At 32.8% G+C, this 17,817-nt stretch overlaps 1 protein-coding gene across 3 annotated transcripts in view; it reads left to right on the top strand.

The window, feature by feature from the left end:
* LOC129802445 (uncharacterized) overlaps nucleotides 1-17,051 on the top strand; it is a 28,761-nt gene extending 11,710 nt beyond the window's left edge. Inside the window, exons 1-4 of one of the 3 annotated variants that reach the window (XM_055848252.1) lie at nucleotides 212-1,643; nucleotides 3,905-4,004; nucleotides 4,093-4,266; nucleotides 15,647-17,051. In XM_055848252.1, the coding sequence (XP_055704227.1) occupies nucleotides 1,548-1,643; nucleotides 3,905-4,004; nucleotides 4,093-4,266; nucleotides 15,647-16,626 (1,350 nt within the window). In that variant the 5' untranslated portion in view covers nucleotides 212-1,547 and the 3' untranslated portion in view covers nucleotides 16,627-17,051. Of the gene's footprint in view, nucleotides 1-211; nucleotides 1,644-3,892; nucleotides 4,005-4,092; nucleotides 4,267-15,646 lie in introns of those variants that run through there. The other 2 variants (XM_055848253.1, XM_055848254.1) reach the window with 2 other exon arrangements.
* Nucleotides 17,052-17,817: the final 766 nt, after the last annotated feature.

Raw genomic sequence — 17,817 nt, 5'->3', positions numbered from 1 at the left:
GGGTTTCCTTATCGAATTGTACAAGACCCATCCTGTGAGAGTGAGAGACTGGATGTGTGGGGGAGAATGGAGAGAATTCTGCAAAGAACCGTGACTGGTTAGAGAATTGGAAGGATACAGCGTTGGAAAACGAGGTCACACGAGATTGTCTCGACATAACAACGATGCCATTTGGTCAGGAGGGCACTGCACTTTGTGATTTTCATTTGAATCGAGAGGATCACAATATTCGTTCATCCTGCAGAAGTGTTTCATCTGGAAGTTGCAGCACTGCAACTTCTGTATCCCAGCATCCCCATTGAGCTCAACATCTCATTAGTCGCAAATTCGTGTTTTTGCAAGAAGTTTTTTGTGTAGTAAGAGTGAAAGAAAAATAGCGTCCAACCATCATTTCACCAGTTCGCTATATAGTGAAAATTCATCTTTACCTTGAGGAAAACCTTGTGCTTTTTCATTTGAAACTTTTATGTGCTTTTGTGCGTCTTGTGCATATTTGCTGGTTAGAACTCTACGCCCTAGATTTTTCTTTCAATTTGTACTGTTCCAAAAGGGGCTCAATTAGCTTTTGATCTTGATTATGGACTTTCTGACATAATGGAACTATTCTAAAACAACGTGTTTCACACCATTTGGATGAATATTATTTTCAACCTTTTTTGGAAAAATAAACGATATAGCTATTTATAAAATTGGTTATATAGTGTATCTAATTTTTTTTTAAAGAAATTGTTATACACATGTTACTATATAAATAAGTAGAGTAATCGATGTTTATATATTTATAGTATATATGTGCATTTGTAAATGGTGGATATAATTGTTAAAAGTAGGTGGGAAAATGTAACAAGTGCTGGACGGAATTTGTCGTTTTCTTTGAATGTAGGGCAGTGTTTTTTTTTTCAACTAAAAGGAAAAGAGGACAAGAACTTTTTAATCTACTTATTGAAATTTCTTTTTGAAAATAAATCAAATTGCAATAAATAAAAATCAAAATAGAAAAATAATCTGAAAAACAACTTGAACAATCTTCTTTGTTGGACTCGTGACAAGAAACTATTTTTCATGGTTTCAGTTGGATAAAAATCAGTGGTTTTTACTCTAGAGCTTTTCCATTTGATAGAAAATAATAATAATAGACACAAGTGACAGTGTTCAATAATTAGGAAAATTGTTAGGGACTGTTGAAGAATTTATTGATAAAAAGAAAGTTTCTACTTTTTGGAAAAAAAGGAAAAATAATTTATTACTCATTTTGTGATAACTGAGAGAGTGTTGAAAATTTTGTGAAAAAGACAACAAAATCGCTTTACTCCAAAGCTGCCATATATTTTTCTACTATCTTTACTATTAGTCTTTTGAGATATAATCACTAGATAAGGACTATTTGATGGTGAAATTTGTAGTGAATTTTGTGTAAAAAGCATAAATTGAGACAATGAACGTTTTCTATATGGACAGATTGTAGGAAATTTTGTGAAATATTGAGCGTCTTTTTTTTTCGGGTGTTTCTGGTGCAGACGTGAAAGGCACAAAAGTGGTCAGATTTGATGGATAAAATGTGGTCAGCAGCTCTGTGCACATTGGGGGTGGCCAAACCAATATGGGGATGCACTTGCTTAAATTTTCGTCAAGGATTACCTGCGGTAATTGACTATAAGCAATTCGTATCATATTAATAGATATGACCCAACTAAAGTACATATTTATGGGACCATATAGAAATATTTGCTGAGGTAAGGAAGTGGGCTCGTGGAACATTTTCACTCTTGGCACAGAGCCACTTATGGAGACAGAGGGATGAAAATGTCAGAGAGCATGAGAAAAGAGCTAGAGAGTGAAAATCAGGGGAAATTTTCTCGGTACATATACTTTTTTTTTCGGGGTCCATTCTTATGGAGTGGCTGCATGTGGGGCAATGGAGTGTGTTTGTGAGAAAGAGATGGAAGCAAAAAGACAGAGTGTGACAAGCAAAAACGTACCCAGCAGCGAAAGTAAAGCTTACATGTAAGTGATAGTGATTTGTAAAAGCCTCGACAGATCTGAAGATTAGCCGAGAGACGGCTTAATATAATTATATTCGAAATAATGATTAAACTGCATTTCCATAATTTTCCACTAAGTCGTCTCTCGGCTTAAGTCGTAAGTGTGTCTAGGGCATAAGGCCCCTGATACACTTACGACTTAAGCCGAGAGATGGCTTAATGGAAAATGACATTAATGTGGTTTAACCATTAGTTCGAATATAATTACACTAAGCCGTTTCTCGGCTAATCCTCAAGTCTGCTAAGGCCCTAAAGCGGTCTTCAAACTAGAGGTTTAGCCTAGTTCCCGAAGGTCTCAAAATCCTAAATAGCGTGCAATTTTCTTGCTTTTTGAGAGCCTAATAGGTCATTAAATTTTTCCAAAAAATCGTATTTGACAAGAAATTAGAGCAGTTAAGCCATTTGGCTAAGCCTTAGGTCTGAAACCCGTATAAGGTTCCGTGTAAGCCTTACTTTTCAATGACATTTAAGTCATACGCAAGCTTTACAAATGTATTGCTTTCAAAATAACTAACATGTATGGTATATGAAAATATGCACTGTCATGTAAATAAAAAGTAAGTCTCAGTGTAAGGCTTTCTTTTAATGAACATGCAAACGATACAAATACTCTACTATGTATTGCTTTCGTAATACATACAAATAAGGTATTTGGAAGGGTACATCATCATGTAAGGCTTAGGTAAAGTAAGGTGTAAAGCTTTCTTTTAATCAACACTTAAACTATCTTAAAGCTTTACCATATTTTGCTTTCATAAAACCTTAAAAAAAAGTATATGAAAGTTTATACTGTCATGTAAGGCATAAATACAACATGGTGTACATGGTGTAAACTTTCATAATAATAATTCATTATGAAAGTTTTACTATGTATTGTTTGCATATTAATCATCATGTAAGTTTTATGAAGGATACGTTATCATGTAAGACATAAGTATGCCTTACGAATGGCTTACTGGTAATTTTCACTTTAAAGATATAATTCATGCGAGCTACATCGGAGTCCTGCTTCAAAGACTTAGCTGAAATATTTTATTTCTATTCATCAGTAGGGTTTAGTTTTTAACTGAAACCTACTATTAAGATGAATGATTATGAATATGATTCATGTGATCATGTTCCGGAGTAACTTCTCTAATGAGAGTCACTTCAAGTTTTGATACGAATGTTTTTCATGAAAACATAAGAGATAGTTTAACGTATGGCTTACAGGTTGGTCCTGTTTAAGGCTTACCTTGAGCATTTTTTGTCTTCTGAAATGCTTTACATGAATACAAATCTTATGATTTACATGTATTTATTACTATAGTTTTACAGAATTTGCTTAAAAAGGCTCTACTTGTGTATTTATGTAAGGTATCCTTAAAATCCATAAAAATGCATCCAATAGCTTTCTTATGCTTTACAAGTAAGGCTTACGTAGGTGACAAAAGTGTGGTTATACCATGTTAAACCTCCATAAAGTGATAGTGATTAGTAAGGCTTACATGCACTATCATGTAAGGCATCTTTTCGCTGCTGGGGTAGTAAATCGATCCAGAAAGAGATTTGGAACAATGTGCATTGACCTTATTTCTCTCTGTGCACTTCCACTCTTGTACATTGGGGAGCTTTGGGAGCTTGGAAAATAGAGTGCAGAAAGTGGAGCGAATACAGGGTGTGTTCGTTCTGCAAGAGCTCATATATAGTGAAAGACTTTCACACATTTTGCCCAGTCCATCCATACGGTCAATGTGACACTAACAGTCAATCTATCATCATCTTCTACCAAATCATCTTGATTATATCAGCAATAATTGTCTGTTTTTCTTTTCTTTTGTCGCTCCTAATTCATCCATCAATGCACCACAATGTATCTTCAGGAGGCTCGTGGCGGGAAAAGACCCCTTAAGATTTGGGATAGCTGGCGAAATATCCGAAAAGGTTTAGTTGTTGGCAGTTTCGAAGAACTACTCGTAAGAGGTATGAATTTTTACTAGATATTCAAATAAAGTGTAATTATTGAATTTCAACATCCTAATTTTGATTTATCTATTTTTTTTTTGCACAGGAAAAGACAAATTGGGCGTTCCCGCCTCGGAACCTGTTCGGGTGGTTCTTGAGTGTGACGGTACACAAGTTGAGGATGGTGAGTACTTCCGGACTTTGGCCAATAACACCGTGCTACTGCTCTTGAGAGAAGGAGAACGTTGGTATCCAACTGGTGTGGATGTTATAAAAGCTGGTAATTGCAACTTTATTTATTACTAAAATTTAGCAAATTCAATTCCATTGCGGTAATTGATAACTAGAATAACTATTAAAAAATCGTGGTTATATCATATTGTTTTTAAACAACAACGGGATATAGTTACCACCGAAAAGATTGAATAAGTTTATAATAAACTGGGATTCCTTTTAGACAATAAGTTTATAACTGTTTATAACTGTGATTTGAATTTTGATCATAAAGAATGACTGTGATTCTATTAGGGGGAGGTAGGGCTTTTTTGGTAGGAGGGAATAGTTTTTTTTTTATTTCACTCACTAATTTTTAATATGTCTTGATCACGTCGTGGTTCGTCTTAAACTAAATTTCCTCTCTCGTCGCTCCTTAATTTTTCACGGGGATTGCGCCATCTATTGACTATCCTACATTGATATACAGTGCCCGCTCTCTAATCCGGATCGCCGTAATCCGGACGAGTTGTCGACGGTTACATTTAAAATAATTTTTAGGCCATGTATGCATGTATGTTCAGCAATGAAAATGTATTATCCTGTGATGTTTTTGTTTAATAAATGAAGTATAATAGCATAGAATTCTCTACTTACAGTAGACTCTCTCTCAATCGGGAATATGGGGCAAAATGTTATCCGGTTTAGCGATAGAATTGAGCGTCAAAGCCTTTGTAAATTTCACAAAAAGCTCTCATTTATAAAGAAACACGATAAAATAGGAAGAACTACAGCGAATTTGAGCGAATTAGCTTCATAATTAAACGTGAAAATCGTCAACAAAATTTGTCGCCCGATTGAGAAAGAGCCGATTGAGTGAGAGTCTACTGTATGTCTTTTTAATCTTCTTTAAAACTTTTATTCTAATTCTACAAAGAAAACTTGTATTATATTTGCGAGACGTTGAACAAATTCAAAAAATCCATCCGGATTACGAGGCGGACATCTGTCATATTGTCTCCCAATCATCCGGATTACAAAGCGGGCACTGTATGGTCTTTTTGCATCCCGGTGGGACCAAAATACACAGTTCACATGTCATACAATGTATTTTCGACTTATTCGTTGAGGAAAGATACACAGTTTACACATGTATAATGTATTTGATGAGTACTGTATAAACTACGTACTGGTATCTGGAAAATAACTCTCAACACACACACACATACACACGCACACATATGCGCGCCCACGAGAATAAATAGCTGCCAAACAAACTTGTCACATGCACCTGCCGTTTTTATTTCCCAATATTGACGAAATTATAGAAGTCACAAGGATTTAAATATATTTTGTTTAGATTGAACAAATTATATAATCACAAAGTATCGTTTAAAAAAAATATTTCCCAAAAAACACTCACAGAATGGAATACAAACACGCGTATTTTAGGTTTGCAACTTCTTTAATATTATCACTTCACTATTTTCTACAGATAACACAGCGTCGCATAATTATTATATTATTATAATCACTGAAATTACTAATAATTGTAACACATAATTTGTAAACAGAATATTACAATGATATATATTTTCCGTTGTCAAAGCTGCTGACAACACGCCTGGCAACAGGATTTTCTGTCATACAGGGCACTTACTAATATTTATAATGTATGTAGTACTACGTACATAACTCTGTAAGAGTGAATACTTCATACGGACACACTCACACAAAAGCACACTTCGGGTCTCATATGGTCCAAATAGTACTGAGTATGGGCGTACATGATAATACTGAGTATTCGTACAACGTACAATTTATACGTAGTTTGGTCCTGCCGGGATATTTCTAAAGCTGGTCCTTACGATTATTTTATTCCACAATCATTTTGTCTATCTAAATTGCATACATCATGTTAAAACCCACTTTCCTTTAGAAATATACGAAAAAATCGTATAACAATGTAGCCCCATAACTCAAAGTAGCCCCACCTCCCCCTATACAGAAAAAAAACCAATTCGTAAAATTATTCGTAACTCTTTGTGAATTCCTCCTGGGGACATACGGAATGCTCGTAAAACAACCCATTATAAAGTTCGTAAATGTTTGTACATTGTGTTTTTTTGTTTACAAACCTTGTTCGTAATATTATCACTTAACGAGCAAATGTTCGTAAATGTTCGTAAACACACAAAAAATTGTTTTTTTACGAATTCGTCAATTGTACGTAAAGTTATAATAAAATTAGTATAAAAAATTAAGAAATTTTAAAAGTAAAATAAACCCTGTTTTACAAGAATAAGAAATAACGGAAATAACTGTAGACTTTGAACTGAAAAAAAGTGAAAGCAACGGCTTTCTTGTTTGAGTAGCGCTGAAAGATTATTTAAAATCAGTTTAATCACTTGTGAATTTTCTTTCAAAAATAATAATCTCATATTTATCAGTGCTTTGAGCAGTTTAGAAGAAAATCCCGATTTAATTTAGGGAATTATCGCAGAGAAAGTTATAAAAATAATTTTTTCGTTTGATTGAGACGTGTTCCAAGTTTTAAACTATACATTGTATTTCTTTTCGTAGAAGTTTTTAATCTTATAACAAGTTTAAAGACATTTGAAATCGTTATACATGTCATGAAATCTAATATGTTTTGAAATAAGTATTAGATTTAATTTTCTAAATTATTTTGATATCTCTTAGGGGAAGATAGAATTATAAAGTCGTTGGTTGTACCAGTAAAATGGGTTATCTACATTTTCTTAGTATCAGCATTTTTTAAAAATGACTACGAAGAGATGTGTCGTTTGCAACAAATGCACATAAAAGGAAAATCCAGATAGCCCAGAGGCTGACCGACGAAATGTTATAATGAGCGAAGTTTAAAAGAATACTTAATATAAGTGTTTCCCACCAAAAAATCACAGTTTCCAGGCTTTAAACTAGTTGTGACAATTTCCAGAATTGTCCCAGGAAAATCAACTTCCGTAAGGGAATAATCACAGTGATTGTCAACGTTTTATGCAATTTTCAGAGTAGAGATTTAGAAAAGTATCGTAAAAGTTTTAACAAACAAAAAGCAATTGCAAAAATTATTATACAAAATTTTGAGAAAAACAAAAAAATATGGGTTTTGTGGGGTTGGAGGGGGTATGAGGAAGAAGAATGTCGACTTATATGGGGGGAGAGAGGGTAGGCGTCATCGAAGACCGAAAGTCTCTTACCGTTTGACCTCTAACTCGAGATAAACTTGACCGATGCAGTTCGGTTTGAAAATTCAATACACTAGTAAAAATAAAACGATGAAATGACAAAAATTTCAGTGTTTCAAAAGATGATATATACTCCATCATTTTGAAACAATGATTTTCATCTTTTGTCAATAGATGACCAACCATCTTTTTTCAAACACTGAAAATCATCTTTTGGAAACAATGGAATATATAGCATCTTTTGAAACACTGATTTTCAGCGTTTGAGAACAATGCTTTTCGGTGTTTCATAGGATCAAAATCTTGCATTTCATTGATCGAAACACTGTTTTTCAGCGTTTCTGATCAATGATTTTTAGTGTTTTACATGATGAAAATATTGAACTTGATTGTTCGAAACACTGTTTTTCAGTGTTTCAGAACAATGTTTTTCGGTGTTTTATACCATGAAAATTTTGCACTTCATTGTTCGAAACACTGTTTTTCAGTGTTTCAGAACAATGATTTTTAGTGTTTCACGATGAAAATATTGCACTTCATTCACTGGAATACGGTTTTTTAGAGTGTCGGAAATGTATTAGATTACATGACACTCTGATTTCACGCCTTTCGATACAATGTATTTAATTTTTAATATCTGTGTAACAACGGTTTAATTTAAAAAAAAAAACCTTTTTGATGCTATGTTTTTTCGTTTTCTTTTTTGTATTCAAACTTCAAACTTGGGACATTGGGACTTACAAGCAACCTGTTCCAAATTACACTTACAAAAAAATTATTTTCGCTTTGCTCAAAAAATTTCGGATCGACATAAAGGGCGTGAAGTAATATCGTAATACATAGAGTATAAGGATTGTTATTTAACCTATCAGAAGATACGACAATTGTTGATAGATGCAACGATATTTATTTTATTTTTTTGGACTATCCTTCTATTAAAAAAAACGTTTGAAAATTATTAGACGTCAGGCACAAATTTTAGATTTATTTTAATGATGATCAATAACTTTGAGTACCACATTCCTTGAAAAGGAGATCTTTCAGTTTTACGTTTTTAATCTATAAATATAAAATTAATGTCAGAATCTGAAACTTTCAGTTTCATTAAAAAAGAAAGCTACGGTTGTATATAAAATTCACAGGTCTTCAAAAAAACAATCTGGCAGTGTAGAAATTGCTCAGCTTTAATAAAAAATGACTAGCATTGTGTACGATTATTTAGTGCTATTTTTTATTTTTTACTGACCACTTTTTATTTTCCTCTGACCACTTTTGATTTTCTACTGATCAAATTTTATTTTTTACTGCTCATTTTTAATTTTTCACTGACCATATTTTATTTTTCACTGATAACTTTTTAATATGTTATTGACCACTTTTTGTTTTTTACTGACCATTTTTATATTTTTTACTGACCAGTTTTTATTTTTTACTGCTCGTTTTTAATTTTCTACTGACCAATTTTTATTTTTTACTGACCACTTTTTATTTTTTACTGACCACATTTTATTTTTTTCTGACCACATTTAATTTTTTACTGAACACTTTTAATTTTTACTGAACACATTTAATTTTTTACTGTTCACTTTTAATTTTTACTGACCAATTTTTATTTTTTTTTACTGACCACTTATAATTTTTTGCTGGCCACTTTTTATATTCTTCTGCTCGTTTTTTATTTTTTACTGACCAATTTCTATTTTCTACAGACCACGTAATTTTTTACTGACCAATTTTTATTTTTTACTGAGTACTTTTGAATTTTTTACTAACCGCTTTTAATTTTTTACTGACCATATTTAATTTTTCACTGAACACTTTTTAATTTTTTATTGACCACTTTTTGTTTTTCACTGACGATTTTTTTATTTTTTACTGCTCATATTTAAGTCTTTGCTGATCACCTTTTCACTTTTTACTGATCATCTCGAATATTTCTACTGCTCGTTTTTAATTTTTTGTTGACCACATTTAATTTTTTACTAAACACATTTAATTTTTTACTGTTCACTTTTAATTTTTTACTGACCAATTTTTATTTTTTTCTGACCACTTTTAATTTTCTGCTGACCAATTTATATTTTTAACTGTTAGTTTTTAATTTTCTACTGAGCAATTTTTATTTTTTACTGACCATTTTTTACTTTTTACTGACCGCATTTTATTTTTTGCTGACCACATTTAATTTTTTACTGAACACTTAATTTTTACTGAACACATTTAATTTTTTACTGTTCACTTTTAATTTTTACTGATCAATTTTTATTATTTTACTGACCACTTTTAATTTTTGCTGACCACTTTTTATTTTCTACTGCTCGTTTTTAATTTTTTACTGACCAATTTCTATTTTCTTCTGACCACATAATTTTTTACTGACTACTTTTAATTTTTTACTGACCAATTTTTATTTTTTACTGAGTACTTTTAATTTTTTACTGACCAATTTCTATTTTCTACTGACCACTTAATTTTTTACTGACCACTTTCAATTTTTTACTGACCGACTTTTATTTTTTACTGCTCCTTTTTAATGTTTTGCTGACCACTTTTTAATATTTCACTGATCAATTCGAATATTTCTACTGATCATTTTTAATTTTTTGCTGTTCAACTCGAATATTTTTACTGTTCATTATTAATTTTTTACTGACCACATTTTTCTACTGACCATTTTTAATTTTTTGCTGATTAATTTTTAATTTTTTACTGATCAACTCGAATATATCTATTGATCAATTCAAAGTTTTTACTGACCAAATTTAATTAACAAAATTGAAAATTTTTACTGATTATTTCGAATTATTTGCTGATCAAATTTAATTTTCTGCTGACCACTTTTGACTTTTTATCGACCATTTGTTTTTTTTCCAAAAAAATCGAATACAGTTTAGGTTAGTTATAAAACTAACGCAGCCTTAGTAAAAAAATGGCTAGAAAAAATCCAAAGACGGTGTATAAAATTCGCACGACTTCAAAAAAGGTTAGAATTGTGTACAAAATTTACACGTTTTGAAAATAAAATCTCAATTCAGACAGATCTAATCTCAATTCAGAAGGGAAAAATGAAAATCGCTCCATCATGGTTTTAAATGCTTTTTTTATTTACATATATTAAAATTTATATATTTTTTTCTCTTTGCCAAAAAATATTCTTGGCCTCAGATACAGGGTGTCAAAAATGGCGTCGACGAAAACTTTAAAGCACTCTACCCCGGAAAAGGGGTTTAATTTTTTCATGACAGGGTTCTGATTTTTTAAAGAATTTTTTTTCCGAAAATTCCCATTCTTAAAAATTTTAATTTTTACTGTTGATCAGTAACATTGAGTTCTATATGCCCTAAAAAGGAGAACTTCCATTTTTGCGTCTAACTTTTTTTAAATAATTAAAATTTTACGATATTTTCAAAAATTAAATAACACCAGTTTAACACAAAATTGGAAGTTCAGTTTTTCAGAGAATAGAGTACTCTTTAAAACTTATGAACAGTTAAAAAATCAAAATATCTTGAACTTGCATTTTAGATATTTTTTTTTTTTATTTTTAAATAAAAATGTGTCTTATTGACAAAAATACAACTTAAAGAATCATTTGACACATGTGTTAACGTGTTGATCTTTTAAACTTGGATTTCATTTTTTAATTTTTTTTTTAAATTTTTTTAATTGATTTTTTCTAAAACTGGAAAGACAAAACAAAACACACTTATAGTAGGGAAAAGTACTCTCCTTTCAAACGTTCATGCCTTAGAATAATGTGAGTTAATTTTATGTTTCCTTAGAGATTAACACATAATTATCACGTAATTACGAATAATTAATAATAAGCCAACTAATATTTAATAGAATTGTGTATATGTCTTAGAAAAATTAAAAGAAAATTCATATTATTCGAAGGCATGAACGTTCGAAGGGAGAGTACTTTCCCCTACTTGAGTTAAATATGATTAGAAGTTTTTTTGTCAATAGAATACATTTTTATGTAAAAATAAGAAAATCAAAAATGCGAATTAAAAAAAATGATTTTATTTAACTGTTCACAAGTTTTAGGGAGTACTATATTCCCGAAAAAATTGAACTTAAATTTCGAGTTCAACTGATGTTATTTGATTTTAAAAATGTGGTAAAATTTTAATTATTTAAGAAAAGTTAAACACAAAAGGGAAAGCTCTTCTTTTTAGGGAATATAGTACTCAATGTTACTGATCAATAGTAAAAACCAAAATTTTTGAAAATGAGGATTTTGATTTTAAAAAAAATCAGAAGCCTGTCATGAAAAAATTAAATAAAATTTTACATTAAACTCACCTGAACCACCTGAATCATCTGAATCCAGACCATCATCCCAACCATCCGTGACTTTATTTATCTCCTTCCGGAAGTGGTCAGGAAAGCATCTTCGACTGCCACTCCAACAATGGTTGCCTCGATTAACTGCCTCACGCTGAAATTTGATTATTGAAATCTCGTTGACGATCCCTGACGGGAATGCAGATCTGCAATCATCCTCTATCGTGTGGCATCTTGTCGCATCTAGATGAGATCACACCACTTTGAGCTCTCAGCAGCTTACTTCTAGCACCAGGGTGTCTTCCTTGTAGTGGATTTTAAGGTCCGGCATCCGAACTAGATTCATTAAAATACACTCTAGTTAACATAACCCCACTTTGAGCTTTCCGGGAACTATTCTTCCCAGCCTCAGCCCAAAAACCTGGGCTCTGAGGGTACATGTGATATGCTTGTCACATGATTCTAAAGGAGGGTCAAGAAATTCCCTAGAGAACCAGACAGAGAGGGCAGAGATGAAGACAGAGTACCTTACTGACAAAATTCCTCCCTGGAGAAGAAGTTTCACCTGCACACTTGCAGTTTCTGATGTGTCTTGGCACCAGTTACAAGATGACACAATTTGTCCTGGAGATCGAGATGACGCAGGATCCGGAAACTCATCCAGCCTCAGATTGGAGTCTTTTGATGTATTTGACAGCCACAAGAGTCAAGGGATGTCTTTCACTTTGCACTGATGAACACCAACACCCTTTCACAGCATCACTATCACTTCCAACGCACTTCACAAACGTAGGGCATCTTCAAATAAGTTTAGGTGAAGAAATCCTGCCCATTTCTTTATTTTTCTGCGACAAATTGCACAGACAAAAGAAAGACGCCACCGCACTGACGCCATTTTCTTTGACAACTGACATGTTTGTGATGTGTCAACCACTGATATTTGAAAGCGATGTTTTTCAGTGTTTCAATAAATGAAGTTGCACGAAAAATATTACCCATTTTCCAAACAAAATAGAGCAAATTGAATAAATAATTCATACTTAACCTACTTTTTGGGACAGAGCAAAGGCAAAAAATGTGAAACCTGCTCAGTCCCACCAATTTTTCCCCAAGAAAAACCCGTCTGAAAATATTGGTAATTTTCAGTGATTTAAAAGATGGTTTGAATGCATGTAAAACAAGCGACGTTTTTTATCAGTGTTTTTAATAGATGAAATGACTAAGATTTTTTATTCGATTTTCTTGTGGAAAATCGTGAAAATTTGCAAGATTTTGCTCTCAGAATACTCTTTAGATCTGAGCAAAAAGTTTTCCACAGACATCTGATAGAATTTATTGTTAAATCTGAAAACATTTTTCAGCTTTTTGAATAAATGACATATCATCAATTGGGAAACACTGAAAATCAGCTTTTCAAATCAATAAAAAATAGGCGAATTTCGATCAGCTTTCTCAAAAGATGACCGATCATCGTTTTATTTTTACTAGTGTACCTTTCCAGAAAATCCTAATTTAACTAAATCGGTTAAAAGTGAAACCTCTAAAGTGATTGATCATAGACTGTGGTGAATTTTTCGGTCATAGCAACATTTGGACGAAATGTTCGACTTGGCTACCTCTAAAACATATCCGAAAATCATTGAAAAAGCTTAGGCCAATTTTGAAAAAAACCAAAAAACATAGTTTTGGGAAAAGTAAACAAAGGATATTTTATTTTTTACTAACCGTATTTTATTTTTTTACTGACCAAATTTGACTTTTTACCGACCAAATTCATTTTTTTACCGATTTTTTAAAGTCTTTTACTGACCATATTTAATTTTTTACCGACCATATTTTATTTTTAACTGACCACATTTGATTTATTACTGACCAAATGTAATTTTTTACTGACCAAATTTAATGTTTTACTGACCAAATTTTATTTTTTACTGACCAAAAAGTCGCAGCCCCGTTTAAACTCCTAACCCGAGCGGTGACAAATGACAAGTTGGACTTTGAGTTCGGGCAGTAAAAATTGTTGATTCAATTGGCCTGTATTTGATAAAGAATTAAAGAATATTAAACCATATGAATAAACCTTAGGTCTGAAGACTGTACTTACCATAACCGTTAAAGCTTTTGGTTTCTTTATTATTTTTTCCATTTCTCAAACATGTAAAATCAGTGTTTTGGTGTATCAATGTAACGTTTTTAGCACATGAAAAACCACATTATGATAAAATTCGTATATTAACCGTGTAATCAATTTTCGACAAAAGAATTTTCTTTTCGTGATTTTAAGGGTTTTGACCGATTGAAAGTTCTCTTGCCTTTTCTCTTTTGCATTAGGATTTTTTTTAATAAGCCCTATGATCCCGTGTGAAGTGTTTTCTTCTAATCTCAAAAAAAAAAGAACGATTTTGGTGATGAAAAGGAGGGGTAGGGAGGAATTGAGGGTCATAATAATAATCCCAACGTTAACTTATAAGGAGGTCATCTAAAGACACCAAGTAGATATCTCTAACCATTGAGAGAAAAAAAAATGAGGAAAATGAGAAAAATTGGTTTTATTGCTCTATTTGTGAAGTTTAGAACCATAGTTATGTCATAACGAAAAGAACAACTATCAATCTCTTCTTTCATAGTATAAAAGTTTAAAATAAATTCTAATTAATAGCGTTAATTCATCAGAATTTTCAACAATTAAATATCTACCGGGGCTCTTCTAAAAAAAAAGTGAAAAATGAAATGTTTAAGACACCATTTCCTCATCTTGTCATCGTGGATGGACCTCAATATTATCACATGGATAGTAATTTTCACTTAAGATACTTACTACTAATAAAAACATTCTGTAAACTCATTTCTTAATCCCCAACTTTTGCCCAAGCATAAGACTTTTTTAGACCAGAGGGTGCAGAATTTAGGGTTAATTAAATAAAATATTCTACTATCGTGTTCAACATAAAATAATGCTCCTTTATATCAAAATTTCACATTTTAATGGATTTTTTTCGGACTCCGATTGAGTCACCGAATCCGATGGAGTCAACAGGCCTGGAAATAATTAGTTGACTCTATCGAGGTCCCACTGTATTACGTATTTTAAGACATAGTTGGGGCCAGGGGGGTAACATTAGCTCTGAAGAATGCGACCAGTTTTAGTGTAAATTTTTTCCTGTTTTCGTATACATTTGACGAAATATTTCCAAAACTACGTAGGTTGCCAATTTGGGGTTTTCGGTTGCCTATTCTATATTAAAATGGCTTTTATTTTGTATTTGTATTATTTCCTAATTCATTCTACAATAACAGAAATGAGCTAATAAACTCAAAAGTTTTTTCGGCACGCTAGAAACGTATGGGAAACATAGGAAACGTTTAAACCTTTTTAATTTTCAAGTTCTAGTAAATATTTTTCGAAATTATTCATTTAATTTTCTTAAAGATTTTATTCATATGTGAATAATTTTAGCTGAGATTTTCATCTAAAATAAGAAAAATGTGTCGACTTATGGGGGGTCCCCTGAATGTCCTAAGTCGCTATCTCTTACCGTTTGGCCGCTAGAGCTGGCGACAGCCGGACGGACAGACGGACAAACAGCGTGACGACATTTCTCAGAAATCGTTTGAAACGTGAAGATTTGTTGAGAAAAATGGTCCCCGGCGGGGGAAGGTGGAAATTTTACTGCTCGAACTCCGTGCAGTTCGAGCAGTAAAATGGTTTGATATATATTTAAATTTAATATTTACATAAGAATGTATAACAGGAATTTAATCAAAAACAGTGAATCATAATTTATGGCTCAAGAGTAGTCTCAACGATTGTTTATTATGTGATAAATGATAAGATTTCTATTCCGGATGTTTACATTGTTTAATAGACTTGAGTTTGTGTGTTAACTAATATCGATATTGTTGTACTATATCTTTCCATGTGGATTCTGGGGGGCATTCGTGAAGCGATATCTGCTATTCCAAAAATCGTCTGTGAGACGATTCATGCACTTGAGCTGCACGATGAGACACCGTCTTGGAAGATTATGGACAACAAGGGTCGTGTTACGGTTGTGTTGCACTGGGATCAGAGGCACGGTGGCGGAGGTGCCAGTAGCAATGGATTGTCCAGTGATAAATTCTCACCATCGAAGAAGGGTCTATCAGCACAGAATTCACTCGATAAGTCGTCACCGGGCCCACAGCAGCGCTATCCGAGTCCACAGATTACTGTAATAAATCACGACGATCCTCAGACGGGCATCTATCACCCCGGCGGCCGGCGATTGTCCAAGCAGGGGAGCTCCTTCGACGGGGTCGTGCACGTTCACACACCCGAGTGTGCACATCACGCGCACACTCCCAGCCGGGCGGGTAGTCCTAGTGCGGCAGAGTGTGATTTTCACTGTTGCGCCCTGCACGAGGAGGGTCGCAAAATTGCCGTGCACAAGAGTGTTGCCACATCGCCTATCCAGGACGGTAGTGGGAGTCCACAGCCACCACCTAGCTCCATGACGGACCCTAGTGGCCGACGTACATCGGCCAGCAAGGGACATGTTCGCTTCCTCGACATCGGTCCCGAGCGCGATAGTTCAGAGAGTGAAACGGAGAATACGGTGATGGAGGATGAGGCGGTGACATCGGAAAAGTTCCTTCTCCTGATCGATCAATTGTCCGTGGATCAGAAGCGACATCTCAGTATTAAGGATATTGGCATCATTCTCGAGCGTCTCAGCTCAAAGATACTGGACGTTGAACGACTGGATCGAGAGAGTGAGTCAGATGATTGCTACAATTGGACCATTAAGGCCACAATTAGGGGTGATGCTTTACGTGAATTAGGTGTTATCTACAATGGGAATTACTATGCAATCTCCGAACATCCGGGATATAAGGAAGAAAATGAGAACGAAAATGGGGAGGAAGAAGACGAGGACAGATTATAGGAGGACGATTACGAAGACGAGAGTGAAAATTCACAAGTGCTTCGCGTGTGAAAGTTACATGAGTGAAAAAAAAGAAAGAATTACCGCTCAAAGTGTACCAACTCTCGTCTTCATAGTTTTTCAGTTTTTTTTCCAAAAGATTTATTTTCTAAAAGTAAAAAAAAAACAAGATAAACACATAGATTTAAATCAAGACAACACAGAAATGGGTATAAATAAATTGAACAAAGGAGAATAAAAGAAAAAAAAATTTCTAAGTACATACATATATTACTAAAAGTTGTGATTAGTGAATGAAAACGATAAAATAGAAACAAAATAAAAAAAATGAAACGTAAAAAGTCACGTTTTAGCGGTGAAAATGTGTTAAAGGTGACGTGAACACTTTTTCCTGCTGTTTATAGATATTTTAGAAAAAAGAAAAACAAGAGACAAGTAAAACAATTTAATAATGTAAAAACAATCATAAGGACATGCGTGTTAGCTCCAGATATTAAAAGAAAAAAAAAATGAAAAACGCCCACCCTAGGCATTAAATGTAAAATCGAACAAGAAAACTTCATTGAATTCTTTCAAATTTGTCAAAAGATCATTATTATACTTTTTATTCTAAAATAGATGGAAATGAGAAGATAAAATTGCGATATTTAAGCGTGTTGGGAAAATCGTGGAAAGGGATAACAGACCAGTGAAACGTACCCAGAACGAAAGTATAATTTTTACTAATATTTATTTGTTTGCAAAAAATTATTTATGAAGGGACAATGTGCCATAATCGAAACAGCTCATAACTAACCATTAATATAATGTTAAAAGCGCACAATTGCCAGAGGTAGAAAAATATAACCAAAACGATTTTTCTTTTATCTATTACGAAGTATTTCGGAAGAATTAATTAATATTGTTTGAAAGACTCTAAAAACATCAATATTAATCTTCTTAAAAATAAATAAAATACATTTAAATTCGTCATTTTATAAATTATTCAATTCGTTTTGAAAAATATGTCATTAATGAGCTATATTTATCTTTTTTTTTTTTAATTATTTGTAAGGAACATGAGACAACTGTCGTTACAGCCTCTTTGCAACTATAAAAAAATACTTATATTTCGTAGATTTCAATTTGATAAAAAATGCAAACGAAAAGATATATTTTTTAACCCTGTAAAGACAAAGCGGAGAATACTTA

This window comes from Phlebotomus papatasi, chromosome 2 (genome assembly GCF_024763615.1).
Source record: "Phlebotomus papatasi isolate M1 chromosome 2, Ppap_2.1, whole genome shotgun sequence".
Lineage (NCBI taxonomy): Eukaryota > Metazoa > Arthropoda > Insecta > Diptera > Psychodidae > Phlebotomus > Phlebotomus papatasi.
The sequence above is the reverse complement of the archived record's forward strand: the minus strand, read 5'-3'. Positions and strand labels throughout refer to the sequence as shown.